This window comes from Lepidochelys olivacea, assembly GCF_965140295.1.
Source record: "Lepidochelys olivacea isolate rLepOli2 genome assembly, chromosome: 17".
NCBI classification, from domain to species: Eukaryota; Metazoa; Chordata; order Testudines; family Cheloniidae; genus Lepidochelys; species Lepidochelys olivacea.
The window spans coordinates 21,624,930-21,647,610 of record NC_140427.1 but is presented as its reverse complement, the minus strand read 5'-3'; the positions used below and the strand labels follow the sequence as shown (position 1 = coordinate 21,647,610).

At 51.2% G+C, this 22,681-nt stretch overlaps 2 protein-coding genes across 2 annotated transcripts; one reads left to right on the top strand and one right to left on the bottom strand.

The window, feature by feature from the left end:
• Window positions 1-2,121: 2,121 nt before the first annotated feature.
• LOC311532582 (C-C motif chemokine 1-like) lies at window positions 2,122-5,028 on the bottom strand (the record flags this gene model as incomplete). Its single annotated transcript, XM_084651156.1, has 3 exons — window positions 2,122-2,313; window positions 3,643-3,760; window positions 4,956-5,028. The coding sequence occupies 3 exons, from the start codon at window positions 5,026-5,028 to the stop codon at window positions 2,169-2,171; spliced, it is 336 nt and encodes a 111-aa protein (XP_084507282.1). The 3' UTR covers window positions 2,122-2,168.
• A 9,149-nt stretch (window positions 5,029-14,177) lies between these two features.
• On the top strand, window positions 14,178-16,499 carry LOC311532402 (C-C motif chemokine 1-like; the record flags this gene model as incomplete). Its single annotated transcript, XM_084650827.1, has 3 exons — window positions 14,178-14,258; window positions 14,908-15,025; window positions 16,355-16,499. Exons 1-3 carry the CDS (start codon window positions 14,186-14,188, stop codon window positions 16,497-16,499), a joined length of 336 nt encoding a protein of 111 aa, XP_084506953.1. The 5' UTR covers window positions 14,178-14,185.
• Between the last annotated feature and the right edge of the window lie 6,182 nt (window positions 16,500-22,681).

The window sequence follows — 22,681 nt, the reverse complement described above, 5'->3', positions numbered from 1 at the left end:
TGCCATTGCAGGCAATCTCAACATAGCATCCCTTCCATAAACTTATCATGCTCAGCCATTAGCACTAGTAGACTTCGACTGTAAGACACACACCACTCAATAGTCCAGAGAATGTCTCCTGTCTCCTGTCTCAAGACTCGCTATCGTTGTGAGGCCTGCCTCTAACGACAAGAATATAATTGCTGACATATATATACAACTCCTCACACATTTTCCATACATACATTTCACAATGATTATGGTCATGTGACAGGCTTTCCTTACATGGCATTTCAGCTGACTGGTGAACCCAGCAGATCCCTGTGTCTCTCTACACCCCTGAGCCCTCTGCCACTTGGCCTTCAGAGGACCTTGGGACACAGGTCCCCTGTGTGTCCAAACTGTGCACTGAATGAGGCAGGGTCCTGTGGAACAAACCATCTGTGATCACGTGCAGAGCTCCACTGTCTGGCTCAGCAGCAGCGCTTTCAATCCAGCCGGGCCCGGGGCCCTGGGGAGCAGGCCGATGAGTAAATGGGAGGAACTGGGCTCCCCACCCGCTCACCGCTCTCCACTGAATTTTGAAATTGGAAATTGATCAGTGTTCAAAAGTTATCGCAGTGCAGACGGCCAGGCAAGGTAAGAAATACTCAGTGTTGGGTCTCGCTTTGCTACGCCAACAGAGAAGACATTTACCAGGCAACGTGGAAGGACCCCAGGGAAGCCCCGTAGACAAGAGAAGATCTTAGTGTGAAGAACAAGGGTGAGTGTGCGTTAGTGTGTGTGTAGGGGGTAGGGTGTGAACAGAGGAACAAACTCAGGGAAATCCCGAAGTCCAGGGGCTACGCAATTTGTCCATTGCTGGGAGTGGGGTGGGGCCCTTATGAGCTCCATGGATCCTGGGGGGATGTTCCTGGGGCTGTGAATGGGGGTTCATGGATTTTTGCTAGTTGCCCTGGGAGGCCAGAGAAACAATCGCATGAGAGATCATAAAGGAGAGAGCTAAATGCTGAAGCTGCCCTGGCTAGGGGGAGGTGGGAGCTTGAGGGTCTGGAGGAGTTGGCTGGCAGGAATGGCATCAGAGAGTGAGAGCTTGGAGTGTTTAAGGGTCTGTCTACAGAGCAATCGGGAGGGGCGATCGCAGCACGCCTAGACGTACCTGAGCTAGCCTCGAATGAGCTGGCATGCCAAATGCCGCAGCCCTAGCCAGCCACGTACAATCCTGCTGGGGATCTTCGGTACCCCCTTGGGCGGCCAGCCCCTGCCACTGCTGGGGTATCTGTAGATCCACAGCACAGACCTCTACCACTTCAGCTAATGGAGTGACTGGTAGCAGTAGAAGACTGTTATCTTCCATGGGGGCCTGGTGCTAGAGTGCGATGGAGACACACACTTTGCCAGAGGGTTTCACAGCTATTTGCTGAGTGCAGAGAGATGGTGCGACGCAGGACTCCTGGGTTCAATTACGGGTTCTGCAAAGGAGAGTGTGACTCTTCTGCTCCTGCCACACAGCCTGTCCCTGAAACTTTCTACTCTGATCCCTGTCACCCCAGCTTCTGCTCCTCTCCCCTCCCACCTATGGCATCTCACGGCAGGCCACTGAACCTCTGGCAGAGGGGAGCTGGGCTTGTTCACTGACAGATGGCACCAGACATTTCAGCCTTCCCAGTCCTGCCCCAGAGCCGCCTTCCAAATCTGAGATGTTCTTTCCCTTCCTCTGCCAGGGCCGCCTCTTTCTGGAGACACACCATGGTGACATGGCCCATCCTTGGTCTCCATAGTTACACTATGGCAATATGTCCCATCCTTGGTCTCCACAGTGACACCATAGTCACCTGGCCCACCTGTGGGTCTCCATAGTGACACCATGGCGACCTGGCCCATCTGTGGGTCTCCATAGTGACAACATACTGACATGGCCATTCCTTGTCCAGGAAATGGGGGCATTTCCTACTCACAGAAGCAGAAGCAATGGGTCACGTTGGAAAACACTGGACTTTATTGTATCTGCAAAGAATGACAGTGGTGTTGGCAGGGGGTCGCTTCCCCATCACACAGTCACTGGGGGACAAAGGACACAGAAGGGATGGAGAAGTGGGAGGGGTTCTCCTTAAATAAACAGAGCTAGAAAAATAGCTTCTCTAAACCGTGCACTGATGCACATCAGTCCATGTCAATAATGTGGAGCATCACACGGAGTTCTTGTCCAGCTGCTTCTGTCTCAGCTGTGCAGTCTGGGCGTCTTTACGTGGTTTTTCTTGCTTTCCTTGACATGTGGCCAGCGATATCTTACTGGGGTCAACACAGACTTCCTTCCCCTGTGTGAGCGTCACTCTGTGAGGAGAAAGAGAGAGAGAGAGAGAGATGAGCCCGGCTCCCTTACCAAATGCAAGGTGACGCCCAGACTGATGCCAGCTCCCACAGCAGGGCAGTGACTGGGAGAGCGCTGGGAACCAAGGTACTTGTCCCTGAAGCGGTCTGGTTCCGGAGTGAAATCGGTTCTCTTGAACGCAGGAGGCTGACAGAGCTGCCTGGGCCCAGGCCCGGTGCTGTGGGGCTGCTGCTGTGGGCATTTGCCTCCCCCAGCAACAACACAGCTCAGTCGGACATGCAAGAGCTTGTGCTGTTGCAATCGGTGCCCCCCACGCAGACCGGTCAATACACCAGGACCGTGGGCTGCCACCCTGCCAGCTTGGAATAGGAGCCCCACCAGCTTGGTCAACGCACTGCTGCCCTCGGCTGCCTATCCCCTGCCAGCCCAATTCCACCCCCCACCCCCAGCTCTGCCAACACCTTTCGCTCCTGAGCTACAGCCCCCACCCTGCTCCTGGAACCAGAGCCCCCACAGGCCTCGGCTTGTGCAGCTTGAGCCTGCTGAGCTGGGCTCCCGGCTAGCCCAGAGCGGGGGAAGCACACGCAGTCCTTCTAGTGCCTCTCTGACTCCTACAGCCCCGAACCCCAGTTAGCCAGGCTGTGTCATCTGCCAGCAGCGCTGCCTGGTGACACCCGCCCCTTAGCAACGGTGCGATTGCCCCTTTCCACTTTCCTTTTGTAACTGAGCCCCAGTGAGTCAGGCTGACGGCCCTGAGAACCCCCTGTTTGTTTACTTGATCATTTGCAACACAGGCCGTTCAGGCGCACCATAAAAATACAAAGACATCCCGTCCCACGAGGCACTTTGTTCCTGTCGGGAGACAGTTGGTCACCTACAGTTCCTGACTCCATGTCTGTAAAAGTGCCACCGAATAGTGACAGGTTTCAGAGCAGCAGCCGCGTTAGTCTGTAGCCGCAAAAGGACCAGGAGGACTTGTGGCACCTTAGAGACTGACCAGGCCATTAGAGCACAAGCTCTCATGTGCTACAGACCACTGCAGCGGATGTGATGAGGGTGCCGCAAGTCCCACGAGTTGCCACAAGTCCTCCTCTTCTTCTTGCAGAATATTTCGGACCGAGGTTTCAGCATTAGAGGATGTCGTTACAGCAGCTGAGACTGGATCTCGGCTACAGAGTAGCGAGGCGGTAAAGACCATGGAGTGGGAGAGGAAATTACTGGGGTTGCATATCAAAGGGAAAAGCACGTGGCGGCATTTTATTTGCCTGTATTTGGCCCCAGGATGAGACAGACACGGCGAGCCCGTGTGTGGGACGCCCCGGGGTACTCACATCACGGCCTGGCGGGAGCAGTTAGGACCTGTGGGTCTGCAACTTCTGATGTGTTTTGGAGAAATTCTTCTGGGAACAAAATTATCTTTCATGCAGCATGTGTTGCTCTGGCTGACGACTGGGGAGAAGAAGGGAAAGGGAATTAGTTCTCCTTCCCTCAGGAACAAGGAGTTATGAGGAGAGGCTGAGGGAACTGGGATTGTTTAGCCTGCGGAAGAGAAGAATGAGGGGGGATTTGATAGCTGCTTTCAACTACCTGAGAGGTGGTTCCAGAGAGGATGGTTCTAGACTATTCTCAGTGGTGGAAGAGGACAGGACAAGGAGTAATGGTCTCAAGTTGCAGTGGGGGAGGTTCAGGTTGGATATTAGGAAAAACTTTTTCACTAGGAGGGTGGTGAAACACTGGAATGTTTGGCCTAGGGAGGTGGTGGAATCTCCTTCCTTAGACGTTTTTAAGGTCAGGCTTGACAAAGCCCTGGCTGGGATGATTTAATTAGGTATGGGTCCTGCTTTTGAGCAGGGGGTTGGACTAGATGACCTCCTGAGGTCCCTTCCAACCCTGATATTCTATGATTCTATGATTCTAAGGAAGCGCTGACTGGAGAGAATTTCTTACACTGACTAGTTCTGTTCTCATTAACAGCCACCCCCCCTTTCTGGAGGCAGGTGGGAATTTTTGGATGCTCCCCCGGCTCCCCCGCAATCGGGTTAATGGTTGTTGTTGTTCTGCCCTCCACTGGCACAAGAAACGGACGATTCTCCATTCTGCCACTGAAGTGATCTGGGTTGTCCCTTTGCTGCTCTGTGCCTCGGTTTCCCTGCCAGCAGCATGGGGGTAAGGGTACTGACACTCCCACTGGGGGCTGGCAAGGGTTAATTCAGTGATGCTGGTGAATGCCTTTCAGAGCCTGGGATAAAGGGCTATCGATATCTGAGCTCTGGAGCAGGCAGCTCTCGGCGTCCAGATCACAAAGCCTTATCCCCATTTCACAGATGGAACCTGAGGCCCAGGAAGAGTCCGGCTCAGATTTCCAAAGCTTCCTAGGGGATTTTGGTGCAATTGCCGTGGGATTTGGGCAGCCAAACCCCTCAGGCAGCTTTGGAAATCCAGCCTCAGTGACGGAGACTGGACTTGTACCCACATCTCCTGAGTCCCAGCGCAGGGCCCACCCACACCCCTTTCTTCCTCTGCTTCACCCACTGCCCTTCCAAAGCTCCTGGGCCCTAACGCCGGTGCTGGAAATGGCTGGGCTGGAGGCGTCTGGCAAGGCAGGGCTCTGTAGAGTAAGGACAGGGGTGGATCCGCTACTTACAGGAATCGCAGTGGGCTTCAGTCCAGAGAGCGGCAAGGAGCAGCGTTGTCAGGGCTAAGGAGGTGACCTTCATTTCCAGGCAGGTTCTCTCGGCTCCCGCTGCAGCAGAGGCAGGTTGCTCCACAGTGGGGTGGCTGAGAAGGGTCTGGCTTCCCCCTCGCCTGCCTCTGTATTTTATAGCCCTCAGCAGGGATTTCCATGGCTGCGGTGGCGAGTGCGTGGAGGTGGGGAAGGGGATGGAAGGGAATAGTTATTAATAAATGATACTGAAGGAATGGAATCTACCTCTCCCCCACACATGTACCAGTGGCCAGAGGGGACAGAACAGGAGCTGGAAAGTCTCTTGCTGATTTACAGATAAGGAGCCAGCCCTGCACATGCTCACGGGGGAGGGGCGGGCTGTGGATTTTAAGTTTAAATTTAGTCATTTGCAAACCACACAGGATGACACACGATTCTCTGCCCCTGTGTTTGCTGAAGTCCTGCACTGAGTCTCTTTCAAACCCAGCCAGTGACACCAGCCGGCGAGCCCTGGAAAGGAGACAAGATCAGGCCCATCTCGTGCAGATGGGACGGTGGGGTTGGATGGGCTTCAGTGGAGGTTAAAGCACATTTTGTGTGCTTTGCTACGCAGGAATCAACGGTAATAGCAGAGTGCCCCAGTCCTGGGTGGGCCTCCTCCACGCGGCTCCCCTTGCAGATGGCAGTGCTGTCCTGCTTTCACACCTGGGGAACTGCAGCACCAGAGACCCGGGGGGACTTGTCCAAGCTCTGGTGGGAAGGCTTTGGCTGAGCTGGGAGTAGGATCAGACCCCTTGAGTCACACCCCAGTGCCTTCCCCCTTTGCCATCCTTTCCCCCCAAGCTGCTCCCCGCTCATCATGCGCCCCAAGAGCTGGGCTTGTGATGCAGTTGAGCAACCCCCCCTAAACCAACCCATTTCAGGGGGAATCCCACCCTGATGAGAAGGTTTCTCCATGTACCGTAGTAACCGGGTAGCAACGTGCCCATTGCACAGCGAGTGACATTCAAGGCCTTAGGGGCTGATTTCCAGCCTGTGGCACATTAGCAGCAGGACTAGAATTAGTGGTGCAGGTAGGGATCATTGAATAATTTCACACATTGTAAGGCCAGAAGGGACCATATGATAATCTAGTCTGACCTCCTGTACAACACAGGCTGGAGAATTTCACCCATTTCCCCCTGTATGGAGCCTAACAGCTTGTGTTTGGCTAAAGCATCTCTGTCAGACAGGTCTCTGGGCTTGGTCTGAAAACACCCAGGGATGGAGATTCCATCACGTCCCTTGGGACTTTGTTCTAATGGTTAATCACCCTCCCTGTGGAAAATGTGGCCCTGATTTCTTACTGGGATTTGTCTGGTTTCAGCCTGCAGCCGTTGGTCATCGTTCTGCCTTTCTCCACTGGGTTAAAGAGCACTTTATTGCCCGGTATATTCTCCCCACAAAGGTGCTGGTACCCGGTCCCCAAGTCACCCCTTGCTCTTCTCTCTGAGAAGCTAACTAGACTGATTTCTTTCAGTCACTCTTTGAAAGGTATTTTTTCCAGCCCTCGACTGATTCTTGCGGCTCTTCCCTCCACGTGCTCCAGTTTTTCCCACATCCCTTTTGAAATGCAGATACCAGACCTGGGTGCATCTGTCAATACGTGGAAAACCTTAAGCGGAAGCCGGACCTGGGCAAGGCCTTCGAGTTGCCATGCAAGTGGGATGCCAGCAACCACTTCCTCCCCGGGGGCAGCTTCACCCGATTTGCCTACTGGAGGTTCATCCACAAGGCCCAGCTCAACTGCGTCCCGCTGAATGGAGCCATCCACACAGAATCAGGACAAGTGATGGAGGAAGTGCGGCTATGCCAGTGAGACACTACCCGTGTAGCTGCAAACCCCATTCCAGAGTCTGGCAGCCGAGACACAATACCACAATACCACAATATCATCTAGTCCAACCCCCTGCTCAAAGCAGGACCAACACCAACTAAATCATCCCAGCCAGGGCTTTGTCAAGCAGGGCCTTAAAAACCTCTAAGGAAGGAGATTCCACCACCTCCCTAGGAACCCATTCCAGTGCTTCACCACCCTCCGAGTGAAATAGTGTTTCCTAATATCCAACCTAGACCTCCCCCACTGCAACTTGAGACCATTGCTCCTGGTTCTTTCATCTGCTACCACTGAGAACAGCCGAGCTCCGTCCTCTTTGGAACCCCCCTTCAGGTAGTTGAAGGCTGCTATCAAATCCCCGCCTCACTCTTCTCTTCTGCAGACTAAATAACCCCAGTTTCCTTAGCCTCTCCTCGTAAGTCATGTGCCCTAGTCCCTTAATAATTTTCATTGCCCTCCGCTGGACTCTCTCCAATTTGTCCACTTCCTTTCTGTAGTGGGCGGGGTGTGTGTGTGTGAACTGGACACAATACTCCAGATGTGGCCTCCCCAGTGCCGAATAGAGGTGAATAATCACTTCCCTTGATCTGCTGGCAATGCTCCTACTAATGCAGCCCAATATGCCGTTAGCCTTCTTGGAAACAAGGGCACACTGTTAACTCCGCACGCCGGCCACCCAAGCCAGGCTGCACGGGGGGAGTTTCTGAGCCTTTGGGATTCCTCTGCCCATACAGCCCCTGGCCACCATGCCCACAGGAAGGGGGGACGCAGGGTCTGGCCTTCTGGCTCTGCAAGGGCACATTCGGCTGCCTGCAGCTCCAGGCAGCATCACCCATCCCCTGCCTGGCTGGCCACGTAATAACCCACTGAGGAGTCGTGATCCCCAGTTTGAAAAGCCTGACAGATCAATATACTGTCTAGTGAAAACAACAATATTTCTGTTATCAAAAAACAAAGAGTTAGATGATGCTGTGACACTGACAGATCAGCCAACCAGTGTGTACCCATTGTACCTTAACAGGAGGCATAACAATTGTAATCAAGATGACTCACTTATGTATGGATGTCAAAGAAATGTTAATTAAGCTATCAATCCTCAACTCATTTACTCTGTATTGATAAGAATCAAAGGGTAGATGCTTAATGTATTTGTCTGTGTTTACCTATATCTTGTTAAAAGTTTAACAGTGTCACCAGATTAGCTTGTAGCTGTTAATTCCCTTGCATTAGTTAATTGACTTAATTATGTGTGTGACTGTGTCCAAGTAACCTTAAGATCAAAGATGTGAGATACTGCAGGAAACTAATAATGTTATCTATATTGTCTTCATCTTAACTATCTCAGTTATAATGGAGGATCGTCTAATTGCCTTATGTGAATGAGTATAACTAGCTACCTGTGTATGCAGAGGAAACAGATTAGTTTCAAAGCATGAAAGTGAAGTGAGCTGTAGCTCATGAAAGCTCATGCTCAAATAAATTGGTTAGTCTCTAAGGTGCCACAAGTCCTCCTTTTCTTTTTGCAAATACAGACTAACAGGGCTGTTACTCTGAAACCTTTCAAAGCAAAGGTCCACATTGCCTATTCATCTTCCCAGGAAAGCCCTGCTATGACAATTTCTGTGAGGAGGCTTGTCAGCTGGCCAGAAGAATTATAAAGGAAAGCTTTGGGCCGGATCCTTTCATCTCTAGTCTGCTTAAATTTTGAACAAGGAAAGTATAAGTCATAAGATGGAGATCTTCCAAATAATTATTTGGAATACAGGCAGTCCTCGACTTCACGACGTTCGCCTTATGACGAACGGCACTTACACCATTTATAAATTGACACCCAGTTTTGACTTTCCAACGTCGATTTCGACTTTACGGTGCTCAAGCTGACGCAACGCCACGCCAGTGAACAGGTTCAGATGTGCGCATCGATATTCTGCGCCGCCCATCTCCCTGACTCAAGATGCTCAATTGCTGTTCCAACACCATTTTTACGTGCTGAATCTTTGTGCTTCCGAACTGTTTTTAAAATTGATTTAAAATTTAATAATAATGGCAGAAAAGCATAAATCTGATGCAAGTGATGTTTCTTCTCTAAGAAAAGTAGAACAATGACTATGGAAACAAAAATGGAAATAATTAAGAGGTCTGGGAAAGGTGAGACACCGACTGAAATCTGTAGAGCTTTTGATATCCCCCAAACGACCATTGTGACCATCCTGAAAGGCAAGGTACGACTTCAGGAACATGTTAAGGGCTCAGTTCCTATGCAAGCCACTGTGAAAACTAATCAGTGTGTTGGACTTATTGCCCAGGTTCAGAAACTGTTCATTGTTTGGCTGGAGGATCAAAATCGACACCATGCTCCTGTGAGTTTAGGCAGAATTCAGGAGAAGGCCGGGAGTCTTTATGATGATCTAAACATACCGCAGGGGAGAGTTCCAATGCTGAGCCTTTTAATGCCAGTAGGGGCTGGTTGATGCGTTTTAAAGCCAGGGCCAATTTGCATAACATCAAGATTTCCGGTGAAGCGGCCAGTGCTGATGAAGAGACAGCTCGTGTTTTTCCTGAGACATTGGCTGAGATCATTGGGGGTGGGGGGTGGGAGGGGATTGTGCTCAGCATGATTTGAATGTTAATGAAACTGGGCTCTTTTGGGGGAAAATATGCCGTCAAGAACTGACATTCCCAAAGAGGAGAACTCCGTGTCAGGGCACAAAGCTGCTAAAGATAGGTTCACTCTTTCGCTCGGTGCAAATGCTGCAGGTGACTTTAAACTTAAACTTTTGCTTGTTCAGAAAACCCCAGGGCTTCCAAGAGATATTCCAAGGCATTTCTCCCAGTGATATGGAATCCAGTCCTAAGGCACGGGTCATCAGGAACATTTTTGAGGATTGGTTTAATCATTATTTTGTGCCAAGTGTCAGGGATTATTGCAGCAAAAATAGTCTTGCATTTAAAGCATTGTTAATCCTTGACAATGCTCCTGGTCATCCAACCATCCTAGATGACATGTGTCCTGACGTCAAAGTGGTGTTTCTGCCCCCCAATACCACCTCACTGTTGCAACCCATGGACCAGGGGATATTTGCATCCTTCAAGGCCTACTATCTTAGGAGCATGTTTGCCCAGGCCATCAGGGCAACCGAGAAGGAAGGTGGACCAACCCTGAAGGAATTCTGGAAGGTCTTCAACATTTACCATGCAGTTAAGAATATTGGTGAGTCACGGAATGAAGTCAAACAATCAAATTTGAATACTGTTTGGAGAGAATTGTGTCCTGATATTGTGTCTGACTTCCAAGGCTTTACAGACACTGTTGAGGAGGTGACCAAAGCTGTTGTTGAATTGGGCAAAGAATTCAATTTAAATGTTGCACTAGAGGATGTTGATGAGTTGCTGGCCTCACATTCTGAAGAATTAACTAATGAGGACCTCATTGCTTTGGAACAGCAAAAAGGGGCAGAAGAAGAAGAAGATGCACCAACTGTTGAAGAGACTCCTCCTCGTAAAGTCTTGACAACAAAAGTTGGCTGAGGCATTTCAAAGTATGGAAGCTGCCGTGTCCCTGTTTGAGGAACATGACGCCAATATTGAACGCTGTGCATCTGTGAATAGGGGCATATCCAACATGTACAGCTGCTCCAGAGAAATTTACAAGGAAAAGAGGAGAACATCTGTCCAAACTTCCTTGCATACTTTGTTTAAGTCCTTCCAAATCACCTCAAAAACCCCTGAAAACCCCACCCAATTAGACCTACCCATGACTCAGAAGAAGGTGTCCTAAGCCGAAGGACTATAGCTCTTCATGTATCGTTATCTTATTATGTGATTTGTTTATGTCAACATGATTGCTATTTACAATATAAATACATTAATGTAGCTATATTACTCCTCTATAATTGACTGAGTACAAAAATTTGGGTTATTTTGGTGAAAATAGTGTATTGGGCCTTGGTTCAGGAACCAGTCACCCAGATATAACATTGGTTCCTATGGGAAAATCGGTTCTGAGTTATGATGTTTTGACTTAAGACGTGATTTCCAAGAACCCCTTGTGTCGTAAGTCCGAGGACTGCCTGTAACCTGGAAAAGGCATGGAAAAACTTTAACAGACTTTAGATTTAAGCTGCCTTTGGATTCTGACCTTTTGGGATGATTCCAGAGAGACTTTTACAAGCCAGCAATTTAATCCACCACTGCTGCAATCCTGAATTATGAACACTGGAACTCATTGGTATGTATATTGATCTTTTAACCATTTGCAACTCTCTTCTCTTTTCCTTTTTATTATTAAACCTTTAGTTTTAGTTACTAAAGAATTGGCATCAGTGCGATTATTGGGAAAGATCTGTCAGGTCTTTTGAGATTGATGAACCTTGCCAGCAAGTTAAAGAAGTAGGGGCTGGATGAATGGATAATAAGGTGGATAGAAAGCTGGCTAGATCGTCGGGCTCAACGGGTAGTGATCAATGGCTCCATGTCTAGTTGGTAGCCAGTATCAAATGGAGTCCCTCAGGGGTCGGTCCTGGGGCCAGTTTTGTTCAACATCTTCATTAATGATCTGGATGATGGGATGAATTGCACCCTCAGCAAGTTTGTGGATGACACTAAGCTTGGGGGAGAGGTGGATACACTGGAGGGTTGGGTTGGGGTCCAGAGTGACCTAAACAAATTGGAGGTTTGGGCCAAAAGAAATCTAATGAGATTCAACACGGACAAGTGCAGAATCCTGCACTTAGGATGGAAGAATCCCATGAAGAAACTGCTACAGGCTGGGGACCGACTGGCTAGGCGGCAGTTCTGCAGAAAAGGACCTGGGGATTACAGTGAATTAGAAACGTGATATGAGTCAGCAGTGTGCCCTTGTTTCCAAGAAGGCTAACGGCATATTGGGCTGCATTAGTAGGAGCATTGCCAGCAGATCAAGGGAAGTGATTATTCACCTCTATTCGGCACTGGGGAGGCCACATCTGGAGTATTGTGTCCAGTTCACACACACACACCCCGCCCACTACAGAAAGGAAGTGGACAAATTGGAGAGAGTCCAGCGGAGGGCAATGAAAATTATTAAGGGACTAGGGCACATGACTTACGAGGAGAGGCTAAGGAAACTGGGGTTATTTAGTCTGCAGAAGAGAAGAGTGAGGCGGGGATTTGATAGCAGCCTTCAACTACCTGAAGGGGGGTTCCAAAGAGGACGGAGCTCGGCTGTTCTCAGTGGTAGCAGATGAAAGAACCAGGAGCAATGGTCTCAAGTTGCAGTGGGGGAGGTCTAGGTTGGATATTAGGAAACACTATTTCACTCGGAGGGTGGTGAAGCACTGGAATGGGTTCCTAGGGAGGTGGTGGAATCTCCATCCTTAGAGGTTTTTAAGGCCCTGCTTGACAAAGCCCTGGCTGGGATGATTTAGTTGGTGTTGGTCCTGCTTTGAGCAGGGGGTTGGACTAGATGATATTGTGGTATTGTGGTATTGTGTCTCGGCTGCCAGACTCTGGAATGGGGTTTGCAGCTACACGGGTAGTGTCTCACTGGCATAGCCGCACTTCCTCCATCACTTGTCCTGATTCTGTGTGGATGGCTCCATTCAGCGGGACGCAGTTGAGCTGGGCCTTGTGGATGAACCTCCAGTAGGCAAATCGGGTGAAGCTGCCCCCGGGGAGGAAGTGGTTGCTGGCATCCCACTTGCATGGCAACTCGAAGGCCTTGCCCAGGTCCGGTTTCCGCTTAAGATTTTCCACGTATTGACAGATGCACCCAGGTCTGGTATCTGCATTTCAAAAGGGATGTGGGAAAAACTGGAGCACGTGGAGGGAAGAGCCGCAAGAATCAGTCGAGGGCTGGAAAAAATACCTTTCAAAGAGTGACTGAAAGAAATCAGTCTAGTTAGCTTCTCAGAGAGAAGAGCAAGGGGTGACTTGGGGACTGGGTACCAGCACCTTTGTGGGGAGAATATACCGGGCAATAAAGTGCTCTTTAACCCAGTGGAGAAAGGCAGAACGATGACCAACGGCTGCAGGCTGAAACCAGACAAATCCCAGTAAGAAATCAGGGCCACATTTTCCACAGGGAGGGTAATCAACCATTAGAACAAAATCCCAAGGGACGTGATGGAATCTCCATCCCTGGGTGTTTTCAGACCAAGCCCAGAGACCTGTCTGACAGAGATGCTTTAGCCAAACACAAGCTGTTAGGCTCCATACAGGGGGAAATGGGTGAAATTCTCCAGCCTGTGTTGTACAGGAGGTCAGACTAGATTATCATATGGTCCCTTCTGGCCTTACAATGTGTGAAATTATTCAATGATCCCTACCTGCGCCACTAATTCTAGTCCTGCTGCTAATGTGCCACAGGCTGGAAATCAGCCCCTAAGGCCTTGAATGTCACTCGCTGTGCAATGGGCACGTTGCTACCCGGTTACTACGGTACATGGAGAAACCTTCTCATCAGGGTGGGATTCCCCCTGAAATGGGTTGGTTTAGGGGGGTTGCTCAACTGCATCACAAGCCCAGCTCTTGGGGCGCATGATGAGCGGGGAGCAGCTTGGGGGGAAAGGATGGCAAAGGGGGAAGGCACTGGGGTGTGACTCAAGGGGTCTGATCCTACTCCCAGCTCAGCCAAAGCCTTCCCACCAGAGCTTGGACAAGTCCCCCAGGGTCTCTGGTGCTGCAGTTCCCCAGGTGTGAAAGCAGGTCAGCACTGCCATCTGCAAGGGGAGCCGCGTGGAGGAGGCCCACCCAGGACTGGGGCACTCTGCTATTACCGTTGATTCCTGCGTAGCAAAGCACACAAAATGTGCGGAGAGAGTTTAACCTCCACTGAAGCCCATCCAACCCCACCGTCCCATCTGCACGAGATGGGCCTGATCTTGTCTCCTTTCCAGGGCTCGCCGGCTGGTGTCACTGGCTGGGTTTGAAAGAGACTCAGTGCAGGACTTCAGCAAACACAGGGGCAGAGAATCGTGTGTCATCCTGTGTGGTTTGCAAATGACTAAATTTAAACTTAAAATCCACAGCCCGCCCCTCCCCCGTGAGCATGTGCAGGGCTGGCTCCTTATCTGTAAATCAGCAAGAGACTTTCCAGCTCCTGTTCTGTCCCCTCTGGCCACTGGTACATGTGTGGGGGAGAGGTAGATTCCATTCCTTCAGTATCATTTATTAATAACTATTCCCTTCCATCCCCTTCCCCACCTCCACGCACTCGCCACCGCAGCCATGGAAATCCCTGCTGAGGGCTATAAAATACAGAGGCAGGCGAGGGGGAAGCCAGACCCTTCTCGGCCACCCCACTGTGGAGCAACCTGCCTCTGCTGCAGCGGGAGCCGAGAGAACCTGCCTGGAAATGAAGGTCACCTCCTTAGCCCTGACAACGCTGCTCCTTGCCGCTCTCTGGACTGAAGCCCACTGCGATTCCTGTAAGTAGCGGATCCACCCCTGTCCTTACTCTACAGAGCCCTGCCTTGCCAGACGCCTCCAGCCCAGCCATTTCCAGCACCGGCGTTAGGGTCCGGGAGCTTTGGAAGGGCAGTGGGTGAAGCAGAGGAAGGAAGGGGTGTGGGTGGGCCCTGCGCTGGGACTCAGGAGATGTGGGTACAAGTCCAGTCTCCGTCACTGAGGCTGGATTTCCAAAGCTGCCTGAGGGGTTTGGCTTCCAAAATCCCATGGCAATTGCACCAAAATCCCCTAGGAAGCTTTGGAAATCTGAGCCGGACTCTTCCTGGGCCTCAGGTTCCATCTGTGAAATGGGGATAAGGCTTTGTGATCTGGAGGCTGAGAGCTGCCTGCTCCAGAGCTCAGATATCGAGCAGCAAAGGGACAACCCAGATCACTCAGTGGCAGAAGAGGAGAATCGTCCATTTCTTGTGCCAGTGGAGGGCAGAACAACAACCATTAACCCGATTACGGGGGAGCCGGGGGAGCATCCAAGAATTCCCACCTGCCTCCAGAAAGGGGGGGTGGCTGTTAATGAGAACAGAACTAGTCAGTGTAAGAAATTCTCTCCAGTCAGCGCTTCCTTGTTCCTGAGGGAAGGAGAACTAATTCCCTTTCCCTTTTTCTCCCCAGTCGTCAGCCAGAGCAACACATGCTGCATGAAAGATAATTTTGTTCCCAGAAGAATTTCTCCAAAACACATCAGAAGTTGCAGACCCACAGGTCCTAACTGCTCCCGCCAGGCCGTGATGTGAGTACCCCGGGGCGTCCCACACACGGGCTCGCCGTGTCTGTCTCATCCTGGGGCCAAATACAGGCAAATAAAATGCCGCCACGTGCTTTTCCCTTTGATATGCAACCCCAGTAATGTCCTCTCCCACTCCATGGTCTTTACCGCCTCGCTACTCTGTAGCCGAGATCCAGTCTCAGCTGCTGTAACGACGTCCTCTAATGCTGAAACCTCGGTCCGAAATATTCTGCAAGAAGAAGAGGAGGACTTGTGGCAACTCGTGGGACTTGCGGCACCCTCATCACATCCGCTGCAGTGGTCTGTAGCACACGAGAGCTTGTGCTCTAATGGCCTGGTCAGTCTCTAAGGTGCCACAAGTCCTCCTGGTCCTTTTGCGGCTACAGACTAACGCGGCTGCTGCTCTGAAACCTGTCACTATTCGGTGGCACTTTTACAGACATGGAGTCAGGAACTGTAGGTGACCAACTGTCTCCCGACAGGAACAAAGTGCCTCGTGGGACGGGATGTCTTTGTATTTTTATGGTGCGCCTGAACGGCCTGTGTTGCAAATGATCAAGTAAACAAACAGGGGGTTCTCAGGGCCGTCAGCCTGACTCACTGGGGCTCAGTTACAAAAGGAAAGTGGAAAGGGGCAATCGCACCGTTGCTAAGGGGCGGGTGTCACCAGGCAGCGCTGCTGGCAGATGACACAGCCTGGCTAACTGGGGTTCGGGGCTGTAGGAGTCAGAGAGGCACTAGAAGGACTGCGTGTGCTTCCCCCGCTCTGGGCTAGCCGGGAGCCCAGCTCAGCAGGCTCAAGCTGCACAAGCCGAGGCCTGTGGGGGCTCTGGTTCCAGGAGCAGGGTGGGGGCTGTAGCTCAGGAGCGAAAGGTGTTGGCAGAGCTGGGGGTGGGGGGTGGAATTGGGCTGGCAGGGGATAGGCAGCCGAGGGCAGCAGTGCGTTGACCAAGCTGGTGGGGCTCCTATTCCAAGCTGGCAGGGTGGCAGCCCACGGTCCTGGTGTATTGACCGGTCTGCGTGGGGGGCACCGATTGCAGCAGCACAAGCTGTTGCATGTCCGACTGAGCTGTGTTGTTGCTGGGGGAGGCAAATGCCCACAGCAGCAGCCCCACAGCACCGGGCCTGGGCCCAGGCAGCTCTGTCAGCCTCCTGCGTTCAAGAGAACCGATTTCACTCCGGAACCAGACCGCTTCAGGGACAAGTGCCTTGGTTCCCAGCGCTCTCCCAGTCACTGCCCTGCCGTGGGAGCTGGCATCAGTCTGGGCGTCACCTTGCATTTGGTAAGGGAGCCGGGCTCATCTCTCTCTCTCTCTCTCTTTCTCCACACAGAGTGACGCTCACACAGGGGAAGGAAGTCTGTGTTGACCCCAGTAAGATATCGCTGGCCACATGTCAAGGAAAGCAAGAAAAACCACATAAAGACGCCCAGACTGCACAGCTGAGACAGAAGCAGCTGGACAAGAACTCCGTGTGATGCTCCACATTATTGACATGGACTGATGTGCATCAGTGCATGGTTTAGAGAAGCTATTTTTCTAGCTCTGTTTATTTAAGGAGAACCCCTCCCACTTCTCCATCCCTTCTGTGTCCTTTGTCCCCCAGTGACTGTGTGATGGGGAAGCAACCCCCTGCCAACACCACTGTCATTCTTTGCAGATACAATAAAGTCCAGTGTTTTCCAACGTGACCCATTGCTTCTGCTTCTGTGAGTAGGAAATGCCCCCATTTCCTGGACAAGGAATGGCCATGTCAGTATGTTGTCACTATGGAGACCCACAGATGGGCCAGGTCGCCATGGTGTCACTATGGAGACCCACAGGTGAGCCAAGTGACTATGGTGTCACTATGGAGACCAAGGATGGGCCATGCCACCATGGTGTGTCTCCAGAAAGAATTCCCCCCACTTACGTTTGGCTGAAGCTGGAATAGGATCCCAGTCATAGAACTGATGGGAGGTGAGTTCTCCCTTCCCAGCTCTGAGCCCCGCACCCAGCCTTCCTGCTCTTGCCAGAGGTGGCCCTGGCAGAGGAAGGGAAAGAATATCTCAGATTTGGGAGGCAGCTCTGGGGTAGGCCTGGGAAGGCTGAAATGTCTGGTGCCATCTGTCAGTGAACAAGCCCAGCTCCCCTCTGCCAGAGGTCAGTGGCCTGCCGTGAGATGCCATAGGTAGGAGGGGAGAGGAGCAGAAGCTGGGGTGACAGGGATCAGAGTAGAAAGTTTCAGGGACAGGCTGTGTGGCAGGAGCAGAAGAGTCACACTCTCCTTTGCAGAACCCGTAATTGAACCCAGGAGTCCTGCATCGCACCATCCCTCTGCACTCAGCAAATAGCTGTGAAACCCTCTGGCAAAGTGTGTGTCTCCATCGCACTCTAGCACCAGGCCCCCATGGAAGATAACAGTCTTCTACTGCTACCAGTCACTCCATTAGCTGAAGTGGTAGAGGTCTGTGCTGTGGATCTACAGATACCCCAGCTGTGGCAGGGGCTGGCCGCCCAAAGGAGAACCGAAGATCCCCAGCAGGATTGTACGTGGCTGGCTAGGGCTGCGGCGTTTGGCATGCCAGCTCATTCAAGCCTAGCTCAGGCACGTCTAGGCGTGCTGTGATCGCCCCTCCCGATTGCTCTGTAGACAGACCCTTAAACACTCCAAGCTCTCACTCTCTGGTGCCATTCCTGCCAGCCAACTCCCGCAGCCAACTCAAGCTCCCACCTCCCCCTAGCCTGGGCAGCTTCAGCATTTAGCTCTCTCCTTTATGATCTCTCATGCGATTGTTTCTCTGGCCTCCCAGGGCAACTAGCAAAAATCCATGAACCCCTATTCGCAGCCCCAGGAACATCCCAGGATCCATGGAGCTCATAGGGGCCCCGCCCCACTCCCAGCAATGGACAAACTGTCGTAGCCTCTGGACTTCGGGATTTCCCTGAGTTTGTTCCTCTGTTCACACCCTGCCCCCTACACACACACTAACGCACACTCACCCTTGTTCTTCACACTAAGACCTTCTCTTGTCTACGGGGCTTCCCTGGGGTCCTTCCATATTGCCTGGTAAATGTCTTCTCTGTTGGCGTGGCAAAGCGAGACCCAACACTGAGTATTTCTCGCCTTGTCTGGCCATCTGCACTGCGATAACTTTTGAATGCTGATCTATTTTCAATTTTTAAAATTCAGGGATGTAGATAGACACAGGGATCTCCGGGGCTCACCAAAAAATGAACTGTCATATAAGGTCTCTAATGAACGTCTGTGTCACGTGACCATAATTAAGGGCACAATTTGGTCCCCGATGCGATGGAAGTCTTTACTGGCCCTCCATGACTTTGGCTTCAGCTGTCAGCATCCGGGGCAGAGCCGGGGGCTGTGCGTCCCCAACCTGTGGCTGTGGCTGGAGTCGGGGCTGTGCACCTCCCACTCCTCCTGCGGCTTCACTCAGGGCCGGATCCAGGACCCCTTGCTCTCTGTGGCTGCAGCTAGAGCCTGGGCTGTGTGCCTCTGCCCCCCCTTCCCCACGTGGCTTCACCCGGAGCCGCTGCTGTGTGCCCGCCCCCCCCATGGCTGCAGTAGGGGCTTGAGCTACGGCTTTGTTGCCCCCATGATGGTTGGGCTGGGGCCGAAAGGGCCGCCTATGAGGCTCCAGCTCTCATTCCTGCCCCGGCCCCCTGCAGCCCTCTCACCCCGCATTATGTTTAGTAAAAGTCATGGACAGGTCATGGCTCCTGTGAATTTTTGTTTATTGCCCGTGACCTGTCCTTGACTTTTGCTAAAAATAACCATGACAAAATCTTAGTCTTAACCATAATTATTGTGAAATATATGCACGGATATAAGAGACGGCTAAGGGGAGATATGATTGAGGTCTATAAAACCATGACTGGTGCAGAGAAAGTAGATAAGGAAGTGTTGTTTACTACTTCTCATAACACAAGAACTAGGGGTCACCCAATGAAATGAATAGGCAGCAGGTTTAAAACAAATAAAAGGAAGTATTTCTTCATAGAATCATAGAATATCAGGGGTGGAAGGGACCTCAGGAGGTCATCTAGTCCAACCCCCTGCTCAAAGCAGGACCAACCCCAACTAAATCATCCCAGCCAGGGCTTTGTCAAGCCTGACCTTAAAAACTTCTAAGGAAGGAGATTCCACAACCTCCCTAGGGAACCCATTCCAGTGCTTCACCACCCTCCTAGTGAAAAAGTTTCTCCTAATATCCAACCTAAACCTCCCCCACTGTAACTTGAGACCATTACTCCTGGTTCTGTCATCTGCCACCACTGAGAACAGTCTAGATCCATCCTCTTTGGAACCCCCTTTCAGGTAGTTGAAAGCAGCTATCAAATCCCCCCTCATTCTTCTCTTCTGCAGACTAAACAATCCCAGTTCCCTCAGCCTCTTCTCATAAGTTATGTGCTCCAGCCCCCTGATCATTTTCATTGCCCTCCACTGGACTCTTTCCAATTTGTCCACATCCCTTCTGTAGTGGGGCCCCAAAACTGGACACAGTACTCCAGATGAGGCCTCACCAATGCCGAATAGAGGGGAATGATCACGTCCTTCGATCTGCTGGCAATGCTCCTACTTATACAGCCCAAAATGCTGTTAGCCTTCTTGGCATCAAGGGCACACTGTTGACTCCTATCCAGCTTCTCGTCTACTGTAACCTCTACGTCCTTTTCTTCAGAACTTTGCCTAGCCACTCGGTCCCTAGTCTGTAGCGGTGCATGGGATCTTCTGTCCTAAGTGCAGGACTCTGCACTTGTCCATGTTGAACCTCATCAGATTTCTTTTGACCCAATCCTCCAATTTGTCTAGGTCCCTCTGTATCCTATCCCTACCTTCTAGCGTATCTACCTCTCCTCCCAGTTTAGTGTCATCTGCAAACTTGCTGAGGGTGCAGTCCATGCCATCCTCCAGATCATTAATAAAGATATTGAACAAAACTGGCCCCAGGACTGACCCTTGGGGCACTCCGCTTGATATCGGCTGTCAACTAGACATGGAGCCATTGATCACTACCCATTGAGCCCGACAATCTAGCCAGCTTTCTATCCACCTTATAGTCCATTCATCCAGCCTACACTTCTTTAACTTGCTGGCAAGAATACTGTGGGAGACTGTATCAAAAGCTTTGTTAAAGCTTCTTCACACAACGCACAGTCAACCTGTGGAACTCCTTGCCAGAGGATGTTGTAGGGAGACCAGACAGCAAGTGTGAAAAATCGGAACGGGGGTGGCGGGTAATAGGAGCCCATATAAGAAAAAGACCCCAAAATCAGGACTGTCCCAATAAAATCGGGACATCTGGTCACCCTAGGATGTTGTGAAGGCCAAGACCATAAACAGGGTTAAAAAAAGACTGAGATAAATTCATGGTGGATAGATCCATCAATCGCTATTAGCCAGGATGGGCAGAAATGGTGTCCCTAGCCTCTATTTGCCAGAAGCTGGGAATGAGTGACAGGGAATGGCTCACGTGATGATGACCTATTCTTTTCATTCCCTCTGGGGCACCTGGCATTGGCCACTGTCAGAAGACAGGACACTGGGCTAGATAGACCTTTGGTCTGACCCAGTAGGGCCATTCTTATGTTCTTATGAAAATGTGTGAGGAGTTGTGTATATATGCCACCAATTATGTTCTTGTCGTTAGAGGCAGGTCCCACAACGATAGCGTGTCTTGAGACAGGAGATGGGAGACACTTCTCTTCTTCCAGGACTATTGAGTAGTGTGTGTCTTACAATAGAAGTCTACCAGCATACTGAGTCAAGTGCTAATGACTGAGCATGATAAGTTTACGGAGGGGATGGGATGATGAGATGTCCTACAATGGCGTGTAGCCGATCCGTGACTGCTACCAGCAAATATCTCCAATGTCCGGTGGTGCGACACTAGATGGAGAGGGCTCTGAGTTACTACAGAGGACTCTTTCCCAGATGTCTGGCTGGTGAGTCTCACCCACATGCTCAGGGTCTAACTGATCACCATATTTGGGGTTGGGAAGGAATTTCCCCCCAGGTCAGACTGGCAGAGACCTTGAGGGGTTTTTTTTTTGCCTTCCTCTGCAACCTGGGGCATGAGTCACTTGCTTGTTTGAACTAGAATAAATGGCCAGGCTGCAGCCCTGGGCTCGCCCACACTCACCCCCACTCCGGCAGTCCAGGCCCACCAGCTTGTGGCACTGGGATGGTGCCCCCCTGACCATGGTGCCCTGGGTGGTCACCCACATCACCCACCCCTAAGGCTGGCCCTGTTGGGGGCTGTGTGCTGAGCCTAGTGCCTGCTGGGCTAGGCTGAGGTCTTCCTACTAAGGGTCTAGCCTGCCAACCTGGGATCCCTCATCCCTTTAGGATTGGGGGCTAGACAACGGGATGGGGCTATCTTGGGGTGAACAGGGATTTAAAAAGCCAGCTCCTAAGTGACCAGAGGGGGTAATGAACAGGAGCAGTAAACAGGGGAGTTTTGCAAGGGAGAGGAAGAGCCAGATACACCTAATAAACATATGCTAAACTTAGGCCAATAGCCACCCACTCCCCAAACAAACCTTGCAAGAGTAAAACTAATGCAGGCAGAAGTCCAGCAGCAGAGTTGGGGCTGTCCAGTTTATCGCACTGAATGCAGCATATCTGATTACCTGCCTCGTGGGCAGGTGTTGTATGTGTTCATTTGGTGCAAGCAGTTCCTGGCCCTCAGAGATCGAGCATGGGCTGTTGAGACCAGGGTGGCTGAACAGGAGGGGCGAAGGGAGACAGACAGGTACATAGATGAGACTTTCCAGGGCACAGTAGAGCAGATCCCACCCCAGTCTGACAGCCTCTGTGCTGTTGAGGAGGATGAAAGTCTCAGGGAAGGAGAACATCACGCTGGAATGGAGGGAAACAATCCCATAGGTGGGACCCTCCTTCCAGATGATGTCATGGTGTCCTCTGGCCCTGAGGATACCCTTCCAGGGGGAGGGGACCCTAGTAATTAGGAAAAGACAGTTAATACACATGGGGGATTTGATTATTAGAAATATAGATAGCTGGATTTGTAATAACTGGGAGAACCGCATGGTGACTTGACTGCCGGGTGCCAAGGTTGTGGACCTCTCAAGACATCTAGATAGACTTACGTGCAGTGCTGGGGAGGGGCTGATTGTCCTGGTATGTGTAGGTACAAGTGACATAGGGAAAGATAGGAGAGAGGTCCTGGAGGCCGAATTTAGGCTGCTAGGTAAGAGATCCAGGACCTCCATGGTGGCATTCTCTGAAATGCCTCCAGGTCCATGTGCAGAGCTGGTTAGAGAGGTAGAACTGCAGGGTCTCAATGCGGGGATAAGACCATGGTGTGGGGAAGAGGGGTTTAGAGTTATTAGGAACTGGGGAACCTTCTGGGAAAAGAGGAATCTTTAGAGGAAGGATGGGCTCCACCCAACCCAAAACAGAACCAGATTGCTGGTGTGTAAAATTAAAAAGGTATAGAGAGGAGTTTTTAAACTCAGGGCTGGGAGACAGCCGACAGGTTCAGGGGAGCATACAATTCAGACAGAGGCATCCCTTAGGGGAGGATCTATTAATGGGGATTCTCTATGTCCTAGTAAGGAGGAGAGGATGGAAGATGATAAAATACAGGTAGGATCTGATGAGAAACAGTCAAATGAAAAAGAGTTCCATTCAATTACA